Raw genomic sequence first — 22,285 nt, 5'->3', positions numbered from 1 at the left:
CCTCGCTGTTGAGAATCAGAATAAGCAATCAGCTGTTAAAACTGGTGGTGGTGTACTTGACAAACTGTTTTTACATAATAAAATGGGTGGTTTTGTGTCCTGTGCAGAAAAATGTGATTACATTTCTATTAGAGGCAAGCCCTGGGATAGGGGAATCCAGTGGCTGAGTGAGGGTGTTAAAAGCAAACACAAGGGCACCTCTCCACTCTGCCACTCTGTAAGGTCATGGCATCTGCCAAACCAGAAATGAAACCTGACAGCTTTAACAAGATGTCCATTAGTCCAAGGAGAGTGGAATGTTTTAAAGACCTTGGAAAATCTACACTGAGGAGGCCAATGTTTGAGATTGTCAGGATACATGAGATGAGCAGGGCTCCATTAGCATTGCAGTATTTTGCAAACATAACAGCAGTGATATCCAGCAGGGTCTGCAGATTTATTAATGGAAAAAAATTACATCACAGACAAGTATGTGCTGGCACTGAAATTCTGCAGGAAAATAAAAAAAACATTGGTGCAACTAAAGGGCTTATACTTTATTAGACTTCCTAGGGAGCCCAAGGTGATCCTCTCTAGCAAATCAGACCTCCTGGGAAAAGCTTTCAGGTGTGCTGCCACATCTGAGCAATGTCAAGACTGGGCTCAGGAGACTGGTGGTGTCCATGTGTATTTTGCCTGGATGAAATTCCTTACTGTTATTCCGTCTCTTCAAGTCAGCAGGGTCATTATTTGCATCAGCAGAGCTCTGGCCCTTTGGGAGCCTTGCCTAGCTTTGTCATGTCTAGCCTGGAGTCTGTCTGTAGCCACACAGCAAAGCCAGAACTGATTACTGTCTTCCCAGTTGGTCCAAAAAAGAGATCCATGAGCTTGGGTTGTCCAAGGAGAATACTGTGGGCTTCCAAGCAAAGCTTTATGAGGACTGGAGAAAAAAAAAAAAATCCCACAACAGCAGCAGACCTTGATCGCTTTTACCAACAGCAGAGTGATGTGGGATTTTTTTTCTGAAGAAAGCTTATTGGTTGGCTTCATCTTGCCAGAACCCCTCAATGAGTTATTGGCCTCCTCTAATCACCTTGGAATGCCATGAAAGATAGTTTTTCATTTGTAAATTTCTCACAGGTCACTGAGGATGCCACTTTGGGGATCTCGAGGTCTCAGCGTTGGATCACTTTTAGGGTTGAGGAAGAGCCTTCCCTAGGAGGGAGTTTTTCAAAGGTTAACCTTGGGGTTGATTTCATTTAGTATTTTCATCAGCACCCTGGCACAAGCAGGACAGCACTAATGAAATAAGCTGATGACACAGTGTTAAAGTGTCACCAAAAAAGGAGGGTGAAGTCATACAAAAGGTTAAGGACTTGAGAAACAAGTGAAGTGAAATCAAGCAGACAGCCAGTACCATGCCAAAGGCTAAATTCATCACATCACCATTTGTTAATAAGGGAAAAGGAGGAAGTTCTGGGGTCATAAACTGGCCATGGGTGGGTTGTGTGCCACCATCACAACAGAAACACCAAAACATTGCATTTAATGTTGAGAGCACTTCAAGAAAGGGTCATTGCACAACCATCTGCAAAACCTTACCTAAAATGGTGTGTGCAAGTCTACTTTTTCATATTAAAAATAGCTGTGGAGAGAAAAGCTCCTAGGATAAGCAGCAGGAGGACTTCACAGAGATGAAAAGGGGTTGGCTTGTCTGTTCAAACTGCATCTCTCTTCTGTAAAGTCCTTTGGAGATAAGTGGGATGGGGATGATGCTATGTAAAGCTTAAAACCAAGCCAGCAGAAAAGCATACAGCTAAACTTTTTATAGCTAAACTTTATCATTTTAGTCTGGATACCAGAGATTTCTTGCCAGATTTCTGAACATGCATCCCAAAAGAGGTTGTGAGTGGCTGGGTATGTCAAGTCTGTCTGCCTTAGTGTCCAAACACTGCAGGTTTTTTACCCTGCCAGGAAATCTGGGACGTGGGTATCCACCCCAGCTGACACTCAGTGACCCCAGAGAGGTTGTTCTTGTCCCACCAATGCTCCTGCTTGCAGGGCACAAGCCAGCCTTCACCCAGACCAACACGTGCACTCTCTGTGTGACTGTGCCAGGCAGGGAGCTCACCTGCAACATGCCAGCCATGACTGAGCTCACTGAGAACAGCCCATCTCGGGCAAAAACGGGAACCTGCTCAAGGCAGTCTCTGTGGACCTAATCTAATTAGCAGCAGACATGCCATGGCTCAGGGTTTCAGCAGAGCGAAGTGAAGCCAGCTCCACAGCAGCTGGGGTTGTGGGGAGCCAAACCCATCCCAGGCTGCCTCCCAAAGCCGGATGGTCATGGTCTGTTGTTTGCTCTCTCTGCTCCTATCTGCTATTCCCAGCCTGCCACAGCACTGCTGAGCTCCAAATTTGGCTGCTTCTCCTGTGGCTTCCCCTCTTGATGTGTAAAAAAAGCTACATTTTAAGAGAGCCCTGTGCTATTTCCAGAAGAAAAGACATCCTTGTCTCTTCCACCTAGTCTAAAAACACTCCTCGTTCCCTACCTCAAGTGCTGTGGGCATAAAACCTATTCCAGGCTGTGGGATGCCTTGCATCCCCTCTGCCTGAACTCCAGGCGGAATGCAGGCGAGAGATCAATGTATATATTTAATTTGGGAATACAGCCTCTACATCTGTCCAAAAACATAGTCTGAACTAGTAAATCCTTCAGCCAGACAAAATCAGGCTGGCTTCGGTGCAAACAATGCATTACATCAGCTGGAGCAGCTGAGAAACTAACCCTGCATCACTTTGGGATTAATATATCAAAGCATTCCTGCTGCCGTGGTGCGGGTGTGCTCACCCCACTGACAGCCCGGAGATAGGGGAGTGAGGAATCACACGGCCTTGCTACAAGTTTCCCTGTGTTTTTCCTGCTCCATGCTGTGTGGCCTCATCCACTCCCATCCCAAATGTTGCAGCGTTAAGCTGAGCCACATTTTCCAACCAGGCCCTCCAGATTTCCTTAAACGCCAGTTGTTTTGGGCTCGAGTAAAACACAGCCACAACACATGGGCTAAAAACAACCGATTGTTTGCAAAAGACCAAGTGCTTGCACTAATTAGTCATAGTGTTCTGTAAAATGTTGTATGAACATGCTTTTGGAAGAGCTTTTGGGAAACCACATCACAGTTAAAACTCCCTCAGCTGGAGTGGAAGAGGGGAAGGAGATGCCATTTATTGTCCCCATGGAAATCTATCCAGATCCATCCAAGGCAGAGGCAAACCATCCCTCTTCTCAAGCACAGAAAGCTGTGCTCTGCTTCAAACCATCTTTCATTCTTGTCAGGGAGGAGGTATTTTCCACTCACCTGTTCTGCAGCAAAGTGGAAAATTGCCAGGCCTGTTCTCAGCAAATGGTTCCAACCACTTGGTATCAGACAGAAGAGCTGTGTGATGTCTCGTGGTTCTGCTTTATGATCTGAAGCTGTGCATCCCTGCCCCACCTCCTGTCACCTCTCCAGTCACCCACCCACACAGAACAGCAGCGAAACAGCCGTGGCAGCTAACAATTCCTGGCTTACCTAAAGCCATGCTGGTGCTTTCTCGTTCCAGCTGGGATAATCACCAGCAGGGCAGGAAGGCAGGTCATTATAGTTTCCTGAAATAAAGGACTTTGCTTAAACTGGGAAGTGAAAGATGATACTGGTAACAAAACATTAGAGGAAACAGAGACAAAACATCTGAGATGATACAGTGTGTTAAAGCTGGTGCATCTGATTTTAAATTGTAACACATTTTTCTGGTATCCATAGCATTCCTGGTTTTCCATGCAGAGTGACTGATGAATGGCCTATGGGGCTGACTCACCTGCCCAGCGTGGTCTCCCTGCCCTCTGCCTCACTGGGCATCCCAACCCTGTTCATCCACCCCAGCCCTGCAGCAGGTACTGTGCTCTGCCTTTTTCCTGTGAGCTTTTCCTCTGCATTAACTATTGCAGCACTAAAACCCATCTGATCCTTCCCAGTAGGAATGTGAAGGAATCACGCTCCTCTCTTCTCCATCAACAAAGAGCCAAAACAGTCAGGCAAGTCTTGTCAATATCTCCAGTGTTTAATTTTCTCTCCCATTGTAGCAACAATTAGAAATATCATTTTCCCCTCCTTCAAACAGAATGAGTTGCTGCAGAACCATTTTGTTTCAGCTGCTGTAAAAACAGTAAACAAATTAATCAATAGGTAGATAAAGCGCAGAATACCCCAAACTGCACAGAAAGTAAAATATTTTGCATCTAGAAACTACCAATGTCCACAGATAGCTGAACAACTTATCAAGGATCATGCTGGAGAAAGATGCCAGAGACAGGAGCAGAAAGGCCTCTGCCACCAAGTCTCTGCTTTTCATTCCTCTTGCCTTCTGCCTTTCCTATCTGTGTCTTTCCCTAAAGACAGCTGCTCAATATATTGCAGGGTTTCCAGCCTTAAGCCACGGATGTCTGGGCACTGTTAGGAGGAGGCACCTCCCCAAGGGGCTGACAGGCACTGCCTTTGTTGCTCAACTTCAATTTCTGCAGAGGTTTTCATCCTCTCTGACCTTGGAGCTGTGGTGGCAGAGGGGAAAGGCAGGGAGGACACACTTCTCTGCGTGGCCTCTTTAGGGGAAGTTACTAGGTTAAGTTTCCGAAACATCCGGAGCACATTAGTGGTTCAACTCAACTAATTAAAAATTCCCAAAATAATTTTTAATACCCTTTTCAATTATAAAAGGAGTTGCTGGAGGTAACAGCAGATAATGGTGTCCCCGCCCTCCCCCAGGCATCTCTGTTCCTTCCAAGTTTATTGGCAGCAGATGATTCATTTCACCTCTGCCCAAGATGACTGCTTTACAGCTCTTCCAGCAGCATCTGGCCTTAAATGAGGTTACTCAGGCTCAAACTGATGAAATAATTTCTATTCTTGTGCCTATACAGGACCATGACTGCAACACCCAGTGCCTGAGACTAAAAACCAGCTAAAAACCAGCCAAACATTTAGACGTGACCTGAAAAAGCAAAACTGTGCTGTGGCCACAGGCCTGGCTGCCATGGAGAGGCAAAACCTGTCATAAAATGCCCTGTGAAGTTTTCTGGGCTAGGCACCCCCAAAGCTGGGTGGGGACTTCGGGGAAACTAAGCTCATATTCACACCCACATGAGCTTTTCAAGTCTGTGCTAGACAGCATTGCTTAAATATTTCTCTTTCCATGCACAGGCAAACCGTTTTCAGTTGCATTTGATACAAATGCCTCACAAACACAGAGAGATGAAGCATTGCTGGGGGAGATTATTGAGCAACTTTTGGCTCTCAGGGAGCTCCTCTACAGCCTTTGCTTGGGAAGGAACCACCTACAGACATTTTTAGCCTGGTTTCCTAAGGGAGCACTGTGTGTGATCACTCTGCCAGTCCCACACTAAAAGCTGATGCCAGCTGGCCGGTTGCCACCAAATTTTCCTCAGAGGTCAAGGTCCATCCCCACTGGCAAAAAAAGTGGCACATGGAGCTCAGGGTAGACACCAGACCCTGCAAGTGGAAGAGAGTGCTTAAATGCTTTAATGACATAAAATGCTGCCAGAGCTGCACCTTGTTAGATAACGATGTCTCTTGTGTCACAGAACCATTTCCTCTGTTTCCATGGCCCTCGGGAGCAGCCTTTCCTTTGAAGTCAGGTACCCAGCTAGAGCCAAAGGCAGCTCCCCTGGGCTGGACTCCTGGAGGGGGATCCTCCTGGCCAACATCTGCTGAGAAAAGAGAAGTTTGAGATAAGCAAACTGCTCAATGCCGACATCTTTACTCGAGCAAGGCACATACATTTACTTTTCACCCAAGCTGCACTTTACTTATTAGACATATGGCAAGAACCTCAGCACACATCTCAAGGCTATTTATTGTGACCTGTCAAGTGTAATTTCAGAGGGAAAAACAATCTCACCTGCCTCTTCAAGCGTTAATGCTGTAGGAAAGCCTTTATTGTGGTTCACACTTGTATTCTTTTTGTAATTTAATGCCACCAGTCTTCAAATGTTTATTGTAGTCAGTAGCTGCTTTTTAACACATGCTAATGTTCACCATCACTTATCATCTGGGAGCTATTAATATTAAGCTTGTTTAATGTTTCCAGGGCAATCTCTGGAGTGTTTTAGCAACGTTAATAATTAATACAGGAAGATGAGCATTTTAGAGGCCTGAAGCAGCTCAGGCCAGGCTCACAGTTTTGAGCCACAGTGTAAATGATCTGTTCACCCTTGCAACTCCAGCAGTCCTTAAAATATGTCTTAACTTTTTATCACTCTAACAGTGAGGACCTCAAGTTTTTTTGTGGGGTTTTTTTTTTTTCCATTAGCAAAGGCACAACCCTTGATCCCCTCAAAACAAAATGATCTTTTAATTCTCCGTGGCAGTGATGACAGATCTTGCCTTTATGATCATGAGTGTAATGCCCTGGGTTTTCATTACTTCATCACACACAGAAAAGGAGAAACAGCAAAGACTGGGACACTTCCAGCATTTCCATTTTGTGATTTAACTCTTTAGCCATGTTTTGTATGAAAACCAGCACACAAACAAGGGATGGCACGTTTAACAGCACAGGTGTGGCAAACAGTTTTGAGAACATCATTTGTTGTGACCTCTGGATGGATCGATTGTTTTGAATTTATTTTGCTGACGGTGCTTTCAGGAATTTATTCTTGAAAAAATAAGAAATGAGAGTGTTTTGAATACAAACTGACCCATCAGGAGAGATTTTGTGGTATTCAGGGACCTCAGAGGACCAAAAATGATGAAGATGAGGGTAATTTCAGAGCAATACAAAGCCTGAGCATCATTTCAGCAGTGTGGGAGCCTTGACAGTGAGCAGATCTCCTGAAGTGAGCTGCCTGCACAGGGACCAGCAGGAATGGATTCCACATGGAATCCATGTGGATAAGCTCAAGGAGAGAGGGAGAAACAAGTCAGGGGAGAAAAAAGAACTCTTCCCACAGGCAGACAGCAAACAAGAGGCAAACCTGAGGTTTTAGTCTTTGTTTTCAGCTCAGGATTGTGCCTTTATTGCCATATTCTGCTGCCTTTCCCACACAACCGCTCTTCCTTAAGCAAGGGAGGATTTACAGTGCCCATATCGATGCTTCTTCACGGTCAGGGAGAATCAAGTGCTACACAACCACGGAAAAAGAACCCTCCAGGAGTTTCTAAACTGCCCCACAAAGATCTCTGTGCTTGTGCCTCCTTTAACTCAGAGAAAGGAGGAAGGAGAGACATCCTGCTCAAAGTTACACAGCAGGCAGAGCCAAAAATACAAGATTATTGGAATTATTCTTGCGTGCTTAGAAGTTTTATTTTGACCTCCTCTGGAATTCTTGTGCACCACTAACATGTCAGCCTTTCTTTCACAGTTAAAAATCAAATAAAAAGGCTGAGGTGGAGCAGTGGGGAAAAGTCTACAAGGGGGCTCCAGGTGGATTTGATCCACACCACTCCTGTGGCCAAACCCATCCTCCAAATATTCATGATGTAATTACATCAGGTGACCATAAAATGAAATGCAGGCCCTAAATCTTGGAAAAACGACCCATGCCCAGTTTTAAAATTTATTTCAGGTGAGGAACCCTTCACTGCAGAAGCGCAGTGAGGTACATCTCTAGGTTTGTGCAGGATGCTCTGGATGCTCTACCCATCCGGTATTGATGCAGCCACAGTCTTCATTTGCCAACCACTCACCACTGAAGGAGGTCTGATCCACCCTGGATGTTTCCAGGCAAGAAGCAGGCAAGCAGACACATGGGAAAAACCTCTGTCTTCCTGGCACTGCAACAGTGCTTGTCAGAGATGTTCACATTCCCGTTGTTTGGAGCACAAAGAACAGAGAAGCTTGTCTGTCCATCCACACTTCTGGAAGGAGACCTCAGTCCATCTCTCATGGACTGGTGTCTGTCTGTCCAGCTCAGAAATGAGACTGGGCAGCAGCATCCTCGCTGTCTTTAATGGTAGCTGAGCTGTGCCCTCTAGTGGGGTCTGGTTCAGCAGGAGCTGCAGAAGAGCCTTCCAGGGGACATTCTCCCACACAAGGGACTCACTCCCTTGGGCTCTGGAGGCCTCCAAGGCATTTACAGCCAGACCTTGGCACTTTGGGCACCTCATCCCCACCGTCTTCTTTTATACAAGCCCTTCACAAAGGCCCCTGAGATGTGACATCTGCTGGGGCAGAGGAGACTGGTATGAAAATAACAGAGCAGCACAAACTGGGAATGAAGTTTAGCTTAGCAGTGACAAAGCCATGCTTTCATCAGGCTTCAAAGCCTCCCAGCCTTTTTTTCTACTAAAAATTGCATGCTTAGGTTAAGTGTATGGTGCTACCAGAGCCTGTAGGTCCAAACCAGTGGGTTTGGAATCAAAATCATTGCTGTGGGCAAGTATACCTGCTGCAGCATCCTCAGCCCGAGGTATCCACAGTAAGCCCTTCCAAAACCCTGAAGCATCTTCCTACCCCCTTGCTGTACCACTGCAACTGTGCACAGGGTCACAGAGACTCCCACTGAAGGACTGACTCATCCAAGCCCTAGGAAAAGAAAAAAATAAGGCTTTAAGTCAGCTTCTTTGGGAAACAAGTTATAAGAAAGGGGTAGGACCACCTTAAACTGCTTCTGGGCTGGAAAAACTACATATATATTCATAGGGTTGTTAGGAACTGTTTTCAAAGGATCCCCAAATCCAGCTCTAGCCTCTGCAGAGCTGATGGGAAGAGCCTGGGAAGGGAAACTGTACATGGCTTTTCATCATTGAAATGGCAAGTAATCGAACTGCTGTGCTTAGGCCTTGGAAGTCACAAGACACATTTTTCATTTCAGAACTTGGATTATATTGTTTTTAAGCTTTCTTGTAGGAGTTCTGCTTTTCACCCTGTTCCCTATAACCATTAGGACTAGATTTTGTTAAGCCTGTTTCACTTCCAGGCATCTTACTTGAAGGAAAGACATTGACTGTCACAAGAGGAGTGACAGAAACAGAGCATTATCATCATATCAGATGTTTAATTATCAGATCTTCCCATTCTCACTCCAGACCCATTATCCCAATGCAATGTAACATGCTGAGATTTCTCTCTCAAGATATTAAACAAGAGCAGCCTTCTTCAAAACACTGAGCCCCAGCTGCTGTGGTAACCAGCTATTACCTTAATTAAAAGGAAGTAAAATGCTCAGTTTTTGCTCACTTTGTACCTCCCAAACTCAGGAGCAGCTGTTTTGCAGCTGAAGCATTTTGCCAGAGAAGTGGGAGTGTCTTCTTCCATAAAACAAATCCCTCTTGTAACCCCAAACCCGAGATATCTGAGCCTGTGCCCGGCACAAGACCAAAGCCGGGTCTAATGTTCATCACCAGGAATTGCCGTGTTATAAAAATCCAGAGAGGACAGATCCCATGTATGCCATGACACCAGCCACACTCAGCCCTCCCTAATCCTCAAACCTTGGGGGTTCTGAGGGGGTTTTACCCCCATTTCCTTGGCAGCTGGGCTGCTCTTGGATCCCAAGATAAGGGGGAAGCCCCACACATCCATCCATCCATCCGTCTGTCTGTCCATTGCCAAACCCCAGTGTGGGGAGCAGGGAGGGAAGGACGGAGGGAGGGATGGAGGAGCCCTGGGGGCATGACCCCTGTGACAGCAGCCTGCCGTCATCTCGTCTGGCTGCCAGACCTTAGACCTGGTGTCAGGTCTAAGGTTCACTGATCTGGGCCTGCCTCCCTCTACCTTTGACACCGCTCCCGGTGCTTTCGCTTTTAGCTGCTGTCGGCAGGGAGAGGCTGGAACACACGGATGGGGCCGTCATCCTCTCACCCCTGACACACAGACTGCAACCCTGGCAGCACAGCAAGGCTTCAGGAAGGTAAAGGCATCCTCTGCTCAGGAATTCCCCACTGGACAGGTCCCCAGCCCCCTCCAAGGTGCCTCTTCCAGGCAAGCTCTGGAAATACTCTCATCCTCGCGGAGCAGCCTCACATTCAAGGTACAAAGGATGCAGGAAGGGTGGCACGGTCCTCAGTGACTCCCTGCCAAAGAGAAGAGGTTTTAGGAAGCCCTCTGCCCTACCCCCATCCTCCCAGAGCTGTTGTGAAGGTCTCAGTAGAGCTCTCAGTCTCTCCCACAGCCCAGGGCGGTCCTGTTTATTGCTGCCTTACTTCCCTGTGTGGTTAATGATCCTTATTCCCTTCCCCTTCGCTTGGAGGGCAGCTGCTTGCTCTGAGAAATCATCACTGTGTAAATCTAATGTTTGCACATTACGTCTTTGCAGTTGGGGTTTTTGTATCCCCTGGTAACCCTGAGCTTTCTGAGTGGCCACTCTCTTATTCAAGCCAGAGTTTTAGCAGGTAGGAGGAGGCTCCCAAAAGCAGAGAGCTTTGGGCTGAATGCTAGAAGTTAACTGGGGAGGTAGGTGCATGACAACTGTCTTGTGAGGGGGAGGAAAAATGAAGTATCTAAATCTGAAAGAACCTGAAATGTTGTGTCCAAAACCTGCAGAGTTAAGTACTGCAGACTTACACTGTTAAGCACTGAAGTCATGTAATTTTTCTGAGGTGTTCAGTAATTTTTGTTCCGGTTCACTCTTGCACCCCTGCAGAAACTCAGCAAATGGTTTTAATGGTATTAAGACCTAGAAAAGCTTAGCCACTGGTTAGACATCACTACATTTAAACAACATTAATTTTCCAGGAAGCTAAACAGGGTTTTAAATAAGACTTCTCAGTGACTCCATCCCCAAAGGTATGCATGACTTTTCTTTTATTACTGCTTTCCTTTGGAAGTAAAAGGTTTATCCCCTGACAATAAATACAGCAGGATCCCTCCAGCCCAGGCTAAAGATGCTGAACACAATTTCCTAGTGAGAAATGATTGGTGTTGTGGCTCTTTGGGAACTCACCTTCAAGACAAGCGTAGGATCAAGCAAGCCTGCCCCTAATATCAGCCACTAGACACAGCTGCCACAAAATACTAAGCTGTACCTGGGGACTAAATCCACCAGCAGGGTTTTTACAGCTGATTGAAGATAAATTGGTTTATTTTCTCTGACTACTGAGCAGGTTGAGCTTTCCTTGCCCCTCTTGGCACAGGGAGAGGACCTGCACCACCTCAGCTGTTGCCCAGGCTGCTCTCCAGATTGATGACAGTAGATAGCTGGATGCTTTTCCCATAGTCTCTTATCCAACAAGTGCAGGGTTTTACTCTGTACTCTCCTTTTCCAACCAAAAAAAAGGATGAAACCCTCACCATTTCCCCTCAAATCCTGTTTTCCACTGAATCAGAACAAAGCCACTTGTTTTGCTTCCTTGCCATCCTCCTCAGATTGGAAGGGAGACACCCTCTGCCTCTTAACATGGGGGGAAAAATTTGTTTCAAGTGAGCTTTGGCAAAACTCATTTACTCAGTAAATCTCAGGTGAGTTTTGTTCCAGCATCAACCCATCTTCCTAAGGTTGAACAGAGAGCAGCAGAGGGAAATGATGACAAACTGTGTTTAATATGGACAACCTTGGGTAGTTTTCAAGCAGCTTCTGGAGAGTTTTATGGCTTATCACTGACAATAAGTGCCCAGGATGGATGGCAGTCTTGTTTCCAGCCTACAAAGAGGCAAATGTGTAATCAATACCCTAAGGAGCACATTTATGCTGTGCCACAGGGCTTATCTTTTTCCTGCTGGAAAAATATGACTAACTAGCTGTGCTGCACAAACTATGATCCTGCTCTTCATCACAGGGCTGCATGAGCTGGGGATGATGATGTTACCTGTGTTTTCTGAGGGGATTAAAGCCTGCCTCACTCAGCAGAAAAACTACTTGGATCTAAAGATACAGACCTGGGTTCAGCCAAGGAGCGCTCTTAATGACAGCCTTAATGAAGAATTAAAGGTCTGGAGCCTGCCAGATTGCAGAGGGAGGACAGGCAAAATAAAGGAGACACGTGGGATGAGCAGCTCACGGGAACAAGGGGCTTTTGTCAGGGGAGTGAAATGCAGAGAGCGGGGAGCTCCATTGCTGGGGCTGCTGTAGGTGTCTTTGTAAAGGCACTTCTCGCTCGCCAGCCAAGTTCCAAAGCCAAATTCCTGAGGCCCAGGGAGAAATGGCACCAATTCTTCATAACAAGTCTTGCAGACCCCTGCTGTCTGCCTCACCATGTGGAGGGAAGCCCCCTACTCCAGCAGAGCTCAGCCTGGCATCCTGCTCAGCCCAGCACCTTGTGAACTCTCCTCTCTCCTTAACAGCTGAGTGTTTTTGGAGGAGGAGCTCTGCGAGGAGAAGCAAGACAAAGTGTGGTTTGCTGGCCCAAGGAAGTGGCACTTCCTTGCCTCAGGGCTGGCAGGAGGGGACACAGGTGACACCCAGGAGAACACCCACGGACCAGAGGAGAGCCAAGGCTCTGCAGCAGCTCCCTTTGAGCCAGGTTTGAGGCAGTCCCTGTCACTGGGTCTGTGTTTCCCTGCCATCCCTGGGCACAGCAGGGCGGTGCAGTCACACTCTGAGGTGACATGGGGTGGCATTCCAGGGGCTCGGTTTGTCTGGGGCTCTTTACCAGGGTGCAGGAACATTTTCCACCTGCTTTGTGTCCTCCTCAGGGCTGCTTGGGCCAGGGCCTCTTGCTCCTGAGGCTCTCCTGATGTAACTTTAACCAGGATAAATGTGAGACCTCAGCCTAAGCTCCCAGGACTCGGGAAGGAGGTGTCCTGGAGAGCAAGGCACAGCCAGAAGGGATTTCCCTCTGCCTGGAAATTCCTCCCGCTCCTCCCGTTAAAGGAGATGCCTCAATCTCCTTCCCTACATCCAAGGAGGCTTCTGGCGTGGAGCTTCTTCCTAAACATCTCCACCTTCTGGTCAGTGACAGATGTGACTGCCAGTGGCAGATGCTTCGATGCATTAAATTTGTCACTTATGGTATTAATGATTTTGATTTTATTCCAGCCTATTTTGGAGTTAAGTGCCACCTGCCCAGGAGCTGCTGCAGGGGGCTCAGCTGATCCTGGGATCACTTGCAGATGTCCACTGAACAGAGTTGGTTTCCCTGCAGGACATGGCACAGGCGGTGGCATCGGGCACCTCCCCGCAGCGGCCTCGTCCCTCCTACATGTACAAGGTGGTCCTGCTGGGCAGCATGTCCGTGGGCAAGTCAAGCCTGGCCTACAGATACGTGAGAAACGACTTCAGGGAGCTGCTGCCAACCGTGGGATGTGAGTGAGTGGCTCCAGCAGCTCTGCGCAAGAGACCAGGCCTGGTGCCTGGGGTGGGATGAAGGAGAGCTGCTTGGTCCATCTTGCAGTAGCACAAACCCACTTTGGAACACGGTGCAGATTTGCCCCAAAGCCAGAACCTCCCCCTTCACATCTCTGCAGGCCTTTTCCTCAGCACCAGGCCACAAGCAAAGCCACATCCACATCACACAAGTCCAGCTTTGTGCTGCTTTTTAGAGGCAGGTGAGCAGCAAAATGAGTAAACTGTGCAGCCCATCTGCTCTTTGCATGCTGTGCTGCTCTCCCAGCTATTCAGGCACCCCAGGAGGGTCTCCTAGAATGGTTTGCATTAGTTTCAATTCTCCCTGCCTACATCCTACAGCACCTAGACATTTTACATAATCAATTTGTGTGATGCACCTGGGTTTTGCTTTAAGAAGGCATGGCAGGCATAGAGGCTGTGATCCCACCTGTAGCTGAAGAGCCAGCTGGTGGAGCAGAGCAAAGTGGAGCTTCTCCTCTTGTCCCTCTGCCCTATCCCTGGCTGGTCCACAAGCAGCCATCTGCTCCCTGGAGGAAAGGATGGAGACTTCCCATCTATCTGGAATAGCCCTTTCCACGGGTATTCCCATTCACAGCTCTGGCCCACCAGCGAGGTGGAGCTCTCTCTCTGTCTGGGGGCTATTCTGCAAAGCTTGGAGTTATCCAACATCAAACCTGGTGTCATCCACCCAAATCTGCTGCCAGGAAGGGCCACATCAGCCCAGTGCCAGTCACAAGAAGTCACCCCTGGGTGCATTAGAACACCGTCACTGCGCCTCGGGGTGGGTTTGGCACCAGGGCAGCAGGTCTGAGCTCCCTGCTCTTTTGCTCCAAGTGAACACACACCCTGCATCTTGTCTGCAGGCGCCTTCTTGACACAGACACTTGACCTGGATGAGGCCATTGTCAAGTTTGAGATCTGGGACACAGCAGGCCAGGAGAAGTACCAGAGTGTCTCTCACCTGTACTACCGGGATGCACACGCTGCCCTCCTCGTTTATGACATTGCTAACAAGGTAAGGCCCCTGCCAGGACCATGCCACCACCCAGGGGTGATTTCTGCTGCCATGAATCCCATCCAAGGATGATTTATCCCTAAATGTGTTTTAGGGCTGGTGACCTGTTTCCCTGAGAGGGGCAATCAGAACCTCCCCACCCTCTTGGGTTTGCTGCCACCCAGCCTGCTTGGTCTGAGGCAAAGGGATTAAATCAAAACTAGATCACTGGGTGATTTTGTCTCCACCTCTCCAGCAAACACTCAGCAGAGCAAAGCTGTGGCTGGAGGAGCTGGAGAAGAGATTCCTGCCCAACGAAATCGTGATTGCTCTGGTGGGTAACAAGACAGACCTTGCTACTGAGCGAGAGGTCACCACTGAGGTGAGTGCCTGGGGTTCCCTCACCGCCCCTCGCAGAAAGCACTGGGATACATCCAAGGAAAATTTCCAAGGAAAGCTAAGAGTTTAAGAGATTTTCAGACACCTCCAAAGTCCCTGTATAATTCTTGACCCACCACGAAATTCACCATAAAACTGAACAAGCAGCCCCAGAGGGGGCAGGGGAATAACTCGGCTTGTTTCCACTTAGGAGGGGGAAGAGCTTGCACGAACAAAAGGCCTCCTGTTCATGGAGACATCTGCAAAATCCAACCATCAAGTAAATGATGTCTTCATGGCTGTAGGTGAGTTATGGGATGGCTGCAGGTGAGAGCAGAGGCAGCTGAACCACGGTCCTGAGGCCCTGAAAGGCTCAGCCCCTTCATTGCTCCAACTTGTCACTGAGATGTTCCTCCCAGCCAGTCCAGCCTGCACCACCCCTTAAGGCAGAAGGATGGACAGATCCATCCCAAGATATTCCAGTGTCAGAGAGGCCTTTCAGGCCTTCTCTCAGAGCCACAATTTTATTTTGCACTGGTATCCAGTCAAGGTGCAATGGTGTCCCCAGTTAACTGTTCAGGGAGCTGTGGGGTGGGACACGGGGCAGCCACTGCATCCCAACCATTGGCAGGAGAAAAGAGCCCTTCTTTGCCTTGTGTTTCCTCCCAGTCCAAGAGCTCCTGAGGAGGGAAGAAGAGAAGGCATCCAAGCCATCCCCACACGGGAGGTCGACTGTCGACCTGAGGGGGAGCGGGGAGAGGACGCGGTGCTGCCGGAGCTGAGGACGCGACGCTCTGCGCCCAGCAGGGCTGGACCCAACCTCCACCAGGGGCAGTGACAAACCAGGAGGGGACTCAGAACTGCAGGGACAGCTCAGCCTGACCACCCTCCCTCTCAAAGCCAGTTCAGAGTCCATCCTGGGCACATGGGTCCTCTTCAACCCTTTAGCACCGTCTTCAGCCGGGAGATAAAGCACAGGGGTTTCTTTCACCAATCTTCCATTTCCAGAGAAAAGCACAACCTGGCAGGAGCACTGCCACCAGCCCTGACTGGTGACATCCCCTCACCCCCAGCTGTCACCTCCTCCATCTCCCCTTCCACCTGGAAAGGGAGGATTTAGTTTCCTGAAGCAAAGATCCTGGTGGTTTTACACCCAGGCTGCAAACAAAGAGAATATTGCCCTAAAGGTGTGTTGGCTTTTTTTCCATCCTGGATGTCAGCCTGTAGGGAACCACAGGAGGTGCCAGGGACCAGAGCCAGTGCTCTCCTCACCCCATTACAGGGGTCACAGGGGGTCACAGGCCATCCTTGGGAGCGATTAGCAAGCCAATGTGTGGTGTCACAGTGCCCTGTGCTTTCCTGGGCCTCCCCTTTACACAATTATGAGTCGAGTGTGGGAACTCACCTTGGCTGGAAGAGGAGGGAAAACCACCTGAGCTCTCTCCAGAGGCAGCACCACTCACCCTGCCAGCAGGGCAGCAATCTCTGAGGTTTTGGGGCATGGCAGTGTGCTGGACAGAGCATCATATTCTCCCCAAGAGGTTCTGACCCCAGCTCCACAGAAATGAGGTGGCTGTTTCTGACCCCAGCTCATGGAAATGAAGGTGTTGGGGGCACCCCTGGGTGCTGGCATGCTGTGGGACCCCAGGGGATACACCTGGGAAAGGGGTCCCTCTGAGCTGGGTGTTTCTGGGGCTGTGAGGGGATAAACCTGAGCAGGAAGGGCTGTCACGCTGCACACACTGCCAGGGCAGCCAGAAAACCACAGTGACCATACAAACTTGGGGGTCACATCCTCCTGCCCACCCACGCTGCGCTTTGGAACAGAGAGGCTGGGACACAGGGGTGAGAGGAGAAGGGTTTTTATTGTCAGCTCCACTTCAGGGGTTCAGCTCCTGCTGTGGGGCATGGGGGTGCAGGTGTGGGGCTGAGCAGCCGGGGTGGGGGTCCCCAGCCAGGGCTTGTCGCCTCCCAAAGCGCCCCACCGGCCGGATCCCACGGCCCGTGTACCACGAGGGGTCGATGTCCGGGTCTGCGAGGGAAAAGCCGAGAATCCATCGGGGGGTTGGAGGACACGGAAGGGCACGGGGCGCTGTGCCCCCGAGAGAGGGGCTGGGGAACACCAGGGGAGCAGGGAAGGGGGATGAGGAGGATAAAAGTTGTTGCAAAGGGCTCTTCAAAGCAGACCTGTGCTCCTGCACAAGAGCAGCTTAGCCTGGGGATGCAGAGGGGGCTGGAGGCAGGGGGTTGGCTGGGGAGAGTCCCTTACTCATATTCTCCTTACTCCTGATCTCCATGGAGCGCTGGAGAATGCGGCCGTGAGTGGCAGGCAGGACCAGGCAGATGAGCAGCAGGCACAGGAGGCAGGTGACCCCCAGCTTCATCCCCAGTTCCTTCAGGCCCCAGTGACTTGGTTGTGAAGTCTCCTGAGCCCTGCTGAGGACTCCAATGTGACTGCAGGAGAGAAGGGATTTGGTTGTTGATGTGTGTCCCCGTCACAGCATCCCTGGGCCAGTAGCAAAGGGCTCGGGGACAGCACCAGAAAAAACCCAGGGATTTTGCTGGGGCTGACTCCTCTGGGGAAAATATCACCTCCAAACATGAGCTGCACAGATCTCATGGTCATCAAAATAGGTTTTAATCCTAGCCTGGTGCCTTAGGTCAGGCCTGATCTTCTCTGGGACCTCCAGTAAACCTGTGGGACCCCACAGGCAAGGGGATGGAGTCCACCACTGAAATGTAGGGCTGGCTGCACCAAGCAGAGGCTGCAGAGCCTTGGATGGATGGATGATGGATGGATGGATGATGGATGGATGGATGGATGATGGATGGATGATGGATGGATGGATGATGGATGGATGGATGGATGGATGGATGGATGGATGGATGGATGATGGATGGATGGATGGATGATGGATGGATGGATGATGGATGGATGGATGATGGATGGATGATGGATGGATGATGCATGGATGATGGATGGATAGATGGATGGATGATGGATGGATGGATGGATGGATGGATGGGTGGATGGATGGATGGATGATGGATGGATGATGGATGATGGATGGATGGATGGATGGATGGATGGATGGATGGATGGATGGATGGATGATGGATGGATGATGGATGGATGATGGATGGATGGATGGATGATGGATGGATGATGGATGGATGGATAGATGGATGGATGGATGGATGGATGGATGATGGATGGATGATGGATGGATGGATGGATGGATGATGGATGGATGGATGGATGGATGGATGGATGATGGATGGATGATGGATGGGTGGATGGATGGATGGATGGATGGATGATGGATGGATGATAGATGCATGATGACCACCCCTGCACCCTTGGCACCCAGCCCTGTCCATGGCTGCTGAAATGATAACCTGGGAGCACCCTGTGCTGCACTTCATGGCACCGAGGTACTGAGCAGAACCGTGCAGGGCAGGCTGAGTGGGGAGCTGGATCTCTGCAGCCACCCAAAACGAGGGAGCAGGACAAGGGACGGAACGGGAGAGGCGGGCGAGGCAGGACCCGGCGGGGCTGCGGCGGCAGCTCCATCTCCAGCCACTTTTGCCAAGGAAGTTCTCAGCAGGCTGAGCTCCGGCACAGAGCGGGCTCCGGGGAGCTCAGGTTTGCTGTGACCGCCAACTTTTGGAGCACCCCCCCTCTCCCGCCCGCACCGCAGCCGGCTGGACAGACGCGAGGACAGACACACGGAGGAGAAGCAGCGCTCGGGAATTGCCCGAGCATCACGCCAGGGAGAGAAAAGCTCCCGAGCGCGGGGATGCTCTTACCGAGGCGAGGCGAGCGGAGGTGCCCGGCTGCCGTCCCGCTGAGCCAGGTGCGAGCTGTGTGAAGCGGAGTCTCCTCCGGTCGCTGCTTTTATGGCCGGTTTCGTGCTGATGTCAGAGGCGAGCCCCGGCGGCGACCGAGCCGGGGCATCTCCCCTCCCCGCTGTCCCCTCTCATCAAATCAGCACAGGGATTTTCGTGACTCAGAGGGGACCAGCCTTTTATCTTACGCTGGTTGAGGGAGATAGTTTGTGGATGTGTTCATCCCCGTCCTGGACGCAGGGTTATTTCGGACAAGGGGAAGTTTTCTGCTCCTTCACCCAGCCGGCTGCCGGGGTCGGGGTGTGCTGCTGCCCTGAGCGCTGGAGGGAACCGTGGAACCCCACCGCAGGATTCACTCCGGTACCACCAGCCTGCCCCCTCCACTCCCCACAAAAACAAACAAACCTGCTTTAGGGAAAGCAGAACACAAAATGCAGAGATGAGAGGAAGGCAGTGTGCCGGGGAATACGGGCTGGCAGGAATGGGCTTGTTCTCTGGGCATGAGGACTTCAAATCCCCACGCCCTGGCTCCCCACTCCCATTTTAAATGGATTTTAAAGATTTCTGGTGTTTACTGTGCTGGATGTGACACTGGAGGAGCCAGCCTGGAACTCCAGCATGAGGGTCAGTTGGTGTCCAGACAGACAAAAGTGGTACTGGGGACATCCCAAAGCAGGGATCTCTGTGCTGGCAGGATCAGCAGTGATCACACCATCAGCAGTGGGGTGTGGGCAGGGGGAAGGTCTCTGTTTGCCCCGTGTGGGGCTGGCTTTGCCCTGGGACAGCTCCATCTCCTGCAGTGCCCAGCTCCAGTGCTGGGGAGAGGTGGCAGGAGCAGCGTGGGACACAGGGAGATTGCCACAGATGTGCAGCAAGGGCAAGGAAAGGGCTGAAGAGGGGAAAACCTGCCCCACCTGCCCCACCTCGGGCTCCAGTCAGGGAAACCCAGGCCTCTCTCTACCCCAGGGTTGCTGCTAATATTTAATACAGATTTAAATCAATCCCTTGTTGCCGTGGCTTGTTATTTCTTGTGGCTTCAGCTGCCAGACTGGGTTCAGGGATCCCATTCAAGTTGGAGCAGTGCATCCAAGAAGCATCAGCCCCTTCTCCCACCCGGCTTCACCACTGGGGAAGTCATCACAGCTGTGGCTCTGTGGCCAGCACCTGCCCAGCCATGTGGCCATCCTGATCTGCCCCCATTTGGCTTCAATGCTGCTAATTCAGCTCCTGCCTGCTCCACCTGGCCAGCTGTAAAGCAAGGAGTGCACAGGATGGCTGAAGGAATGGACGGACACAGAGCTGCTGGAGCAAGTCCAGAAGAGGCCATGAAGATGCTCTGAGGGCTGGGACAGCTGGGAATGTTCACCTGGAGGAAAGTTCTGAGAAGACCTTAGAGCCCTTCCAATGCCCCCTTTAGGGGCTCCAGGAGAGCTGGAGATAGACTTTGAGCAAGGGCCTGGAGTGACAGGACAAAAGGGAAGTGGCTTCCCACTGCCAGAGGGCAGGAATAGATGGGATACTGGGAAGGAATTCTTCAGTGTGAGGGTGGTGAGGCCCTGGCACAGGTTGCCCAGAAAATTGTCCCATGCCTGGAAGTGTTCAAGGCCAGGTTGGACAGAGTTTGGAGCAGCCTGGGATAGTGGAAGGTGTCCCTGGCCTTGGCAGGAGATGCAAGGAGAGGGGCTCTGAGGTCCCTTCCAACCCCAGCCACTCTTGGATTCCGTGGGAAGAGAAAGGAGCCTTCGCCCGACTGTGCTGAAAAAACAGACACTGGGAAATGGGTGGGTGGTTCTGGACACAAAATTGGCTTTATTTCATGAATTTAGTGCACATTTATTATAATCTCTACACAGGCAAATGGGTCAGGAAACCAGCAAAGAGTAACAAGGGTGGCTACTGAACAACGCCTTGGTCTGCACTGCTGAGGCTCCCCATGAGGATTCCTTCACAGCCTCAGGCCTGGAAAGACTTGAGTGATGCTGGAAACCAGACAAGCAAGAGATGGGGCTGGGTTGAAGGCTGAACCCTGATGCCAGAAGGGTGGGTGCAAACCCTTTGGAGGATCTTGGTGGAGCTCCTTTCTTCCAGCCAAGGAGCTGCCATCCCAGCACAGCCACCAGTGTCTGGGAGAGTTTCTGTGACAGCAGAGGTTTGCACTTCCCTTTTGAGCTTCAGGCCAGAAGGATTTCATTTTAAATTGAGAAACTGGTTTTGTTTCCAGCTGGGAAGGCCAGACCATGGACCTACAATACTCTCTGGGACGACCACAGGACCAATTCCTAGGCAGTTAGCAGCCTCTACTACTACCAAAGCCAAACAAATGTGTTACTTGCATGAGAACTCACCCTACTGCTCATAATTAAAGTGGTTTTAGCTCAAATGCATAGGAATCACCTAAAATGATCCAGCCTGGGTGGCCATGGTGGGGAAATTGTCAGCATTGGTCTGACATCCCTGCTCCAGCTCTAAGTGATCCTCCCCACTTTGGCCACTGGAGAGGGATGGAGGGAGGAAAGTGGGGACTGTACAAGGACTGAAGAAAAAAAAACCTATTCCAAAGTGACCTGCAAGAGAAAGCAGCCCTCTGCCCATCCTGATGCTCTGGTCATGGATATGGGGCCCCTATTGATCCACTGGGCTTAGTGGATGTGGAGAGATGAATATTGGAGGAAAACAAATATCCTGGGGGAGCTGGGGGAGGCTGACACCAGGGGCCCAGGGCTGCTGCAGCCCCCAAAGGTCATCACAGCCCCTGCAAAGGATGGGATGGTCCTAAGAGGCTCTACAATGTCATCACCAGGGACAGGGGATCTGCACCAAGTGCATCTTGGCAGGGGCTGACCCCTCTGTGGACCAGAGGAGCACCTACACCCTGCTTGCTGGAGTTCTGTACCTTGCTGACACAGCTTCACATGGAGTGGAGATACCTTTAAGAGCTGGAGAAGCGAACCAATCCCAAACAAGCCCTCCAGCCTTTCCTCCCACTTTTCTTGCCACTGGTTCCCTCAGGCCTCACCTCACTCCCATCCCCAAATGGCCACAGCTGCTTCAGGCACGGTGGCAGAAGCCTCAGTGGGTGTTTGCATGGCTTGGGGCAAAGAGCAGGTGCTCACTGGGAGGGACCAGCACTGCTCTCATCCTGCTCTGCTGCTCAGGGAAGGGAAGCAAAGCTCCAAAGGACATGGGAGGGGATTGGGACCACCACTGGGATGTGAATCCCAGCACTGGGATGCCTGGGTCCCTCTTCTACCTGGGCTGCCCTCAGGGCATTCCAGAGTCACTGTCAGCTCCTGGCCCTGCTCACCAGCAGCCTGGGAGAGAGCAGGGACAGGCACTGACAGCTCTTGCCAAGCGAGGGCTGTGTCCCTGCCCTGGTCCCTGTGCTGAATGTCACAGGGGATGGGGTGGTCACTCCTGCTCTGAACCCCTCTGGTCCCCTTGGCTGACCCAGTACCAAGGAGTTGCCCCAGTCCAAGGTCTCATTCCAGCATCCTCCCATGAGACCCCCTGGCCATGTGTCTGCACCCCAGTGCTTTGCTCCTCTTCCCATCAGCTGCCAGCAAGGCCTCCTGCCCATGGCCCCTAGCTTCCTTTCTGTCCAGGGTTTTGGGGAGAGAGGGGCTCAGGAGAAGGAGGGAAAAGTGTTGCAGGGAAGGCTGTGAGAGGCTTTGCTTTGCTGAGGTCTTGTATCTTCACTGAAATGCGGTAGCAGGAAGGTCCCCTCTCCTCAGGACAGGTGGGTCATCACAGGCTTCTGCAAGGCACAAGGAGAAACCTCATCCCACCACCGTGTCCACGCCACCCTG

The 22,285-nt window shown here is 50.7% G+C and overlaps 3 protein-coding genes across 12 annotated transcripts in view; 1 reads left to right on the top strand and 2 right to left on the bottom strand.

The window, feature by feature from the left end:
* Positions 1-9,759: 9,759 nt before the first annotated feature.
* RAB17 (RAB17, member RAS oncogene family) lies at positions 9,760-15,816 on the top strand. 2 transcript variants are annotated; one of them, XM_023930602.2, is made up of 6 exons: positions 9,760-9,886; positions 13,056-13,215; positions 14,122-14,273; positions 14,509-14,634; positions 14,842-14,935; positions 15,300-15,816. In XM_023930602.2, exons 2-6 carry the CDS (start codon positions 13,059-13,061, stop codon positions 15,410-15,412), a joined length of 642 nt encoding a protein of 213 aa, XP_023786370.2. In that variant the 5' UTR covers positions 9,760-9,886; positions 13,056-13,058; the 3' UTR covers positions 15,413-15,816. The 2 variants fall into 2 exon arrangements, with proteins under 2 accessions (XP_023786370.2, XP_023786371.2); XM_023930603.2 differs by having other exon boundaries at positions 9,760-10,006.
* A 694-nt stretch (positions 15,817-16,510) lies between these two features.
* On the bottom strand, positions 16,511-18,477 carry PRLH (prolactin releasing hormone). Its single transcript, XM_086898017.1, has 3 exons — positions 18,441-18,477; positions 16,900-17,084; positions 16,511-16,662 (listed from the first exon to the last, which is right to left on the bottom strand). The coding sequence occupies exons 2-3, from the start codon at positions 17,012-17,014 to the stop codon at positions 16,511-16,513; spliced, it is 267 nt and encodes an 88-aa protein (XP_086754143.1). The 5' UTR covers positions 17,015-17,084; positions 18,441-18,477.
* Positions 18,478-20,268: 1,791 nt separating this feature from the next.
* MLPH (melanophilin) overlaps positions 20,269-22,285 on the bottom strand; it is a 32,309-nt gene continuing 30,292 nt past the window's right edge. For all 9 annotated transcript variants that reach the window (XM_086898102.1, XM_086898101.1, XM_023930594.2 and 6 more), the window contains one exon: positions 20,269-22,233. In XM_086898102.1, the coding sequence (XP_086754228.1) occupies positions 22,207-22,233 (27 nt within the window). In that variant the 3' untranslated portion in view covers positions 20,269-22,206. The remainder of the gene's footprint in view (positions 22,234-22,285) is intronic.

The sequence above is a fragment of the Cyanistes caeruleus genome, chromosome 7 (assembly GCF_971803275.1).
Source record: "Cyanistes caeruleus chromosome 7, bCyaCae1.hap1.1, whole genome shotgun sequence".
NCBI lineage: Eukaryota > Metazoa > Chordata > Aves > Passeriformes > Paridae > Cyanistes > Cyanistes caeruleus.
Note: the sequence above shows the minus strand (reverse complement) of the source record. Positions and strands in the feature narration are given on the sequence as shown.

What these genes read in the sequence shown, in the direction of transcription:
- PRLH (XM_086898017.1), bottom strand. Translation starts at nt 17,014, where the DNA reads ATGAAGCTGGGGGTCACCTGCCTCCTGTGCCTGCTGCTCATCTGCCTG. An exon ending in CAGGAGTAAGGAGAATATGA is followed by an intron (nt 16,663 to 16,899) that starts GTAAGGGACTCT and finishes TTTCCCTCGCAG; the next exon opens with ACCCGGACATCGACCCCTCG.
- RAB17 (XM_023930602.2), top strand. Translation starts at nt 13,059, where the DNA reads ATGGCACAGGCGGTGGCATCGGGCACCTCCCCGCAGCGGCCTCGTCCC. An exon ending in GCTGCTGCCAACCGTGGGAT is followed by an intron (nt 13,216 to 14,121) that starts GTGAGTGAGTGG and finishes TCTTGTCTGCAG; the next exon opens with GCGCCTTCTTGACACAGACA. An exon ending in AGCGAGAGGTCACCACTGAG is followed by an intron (nt 14,635 to 14,841) that starts GTGAGTGCCTGG and finishes GTTTCCACTTAG; the next exon opens with GAGGGGGAAGAGCTTGCACG.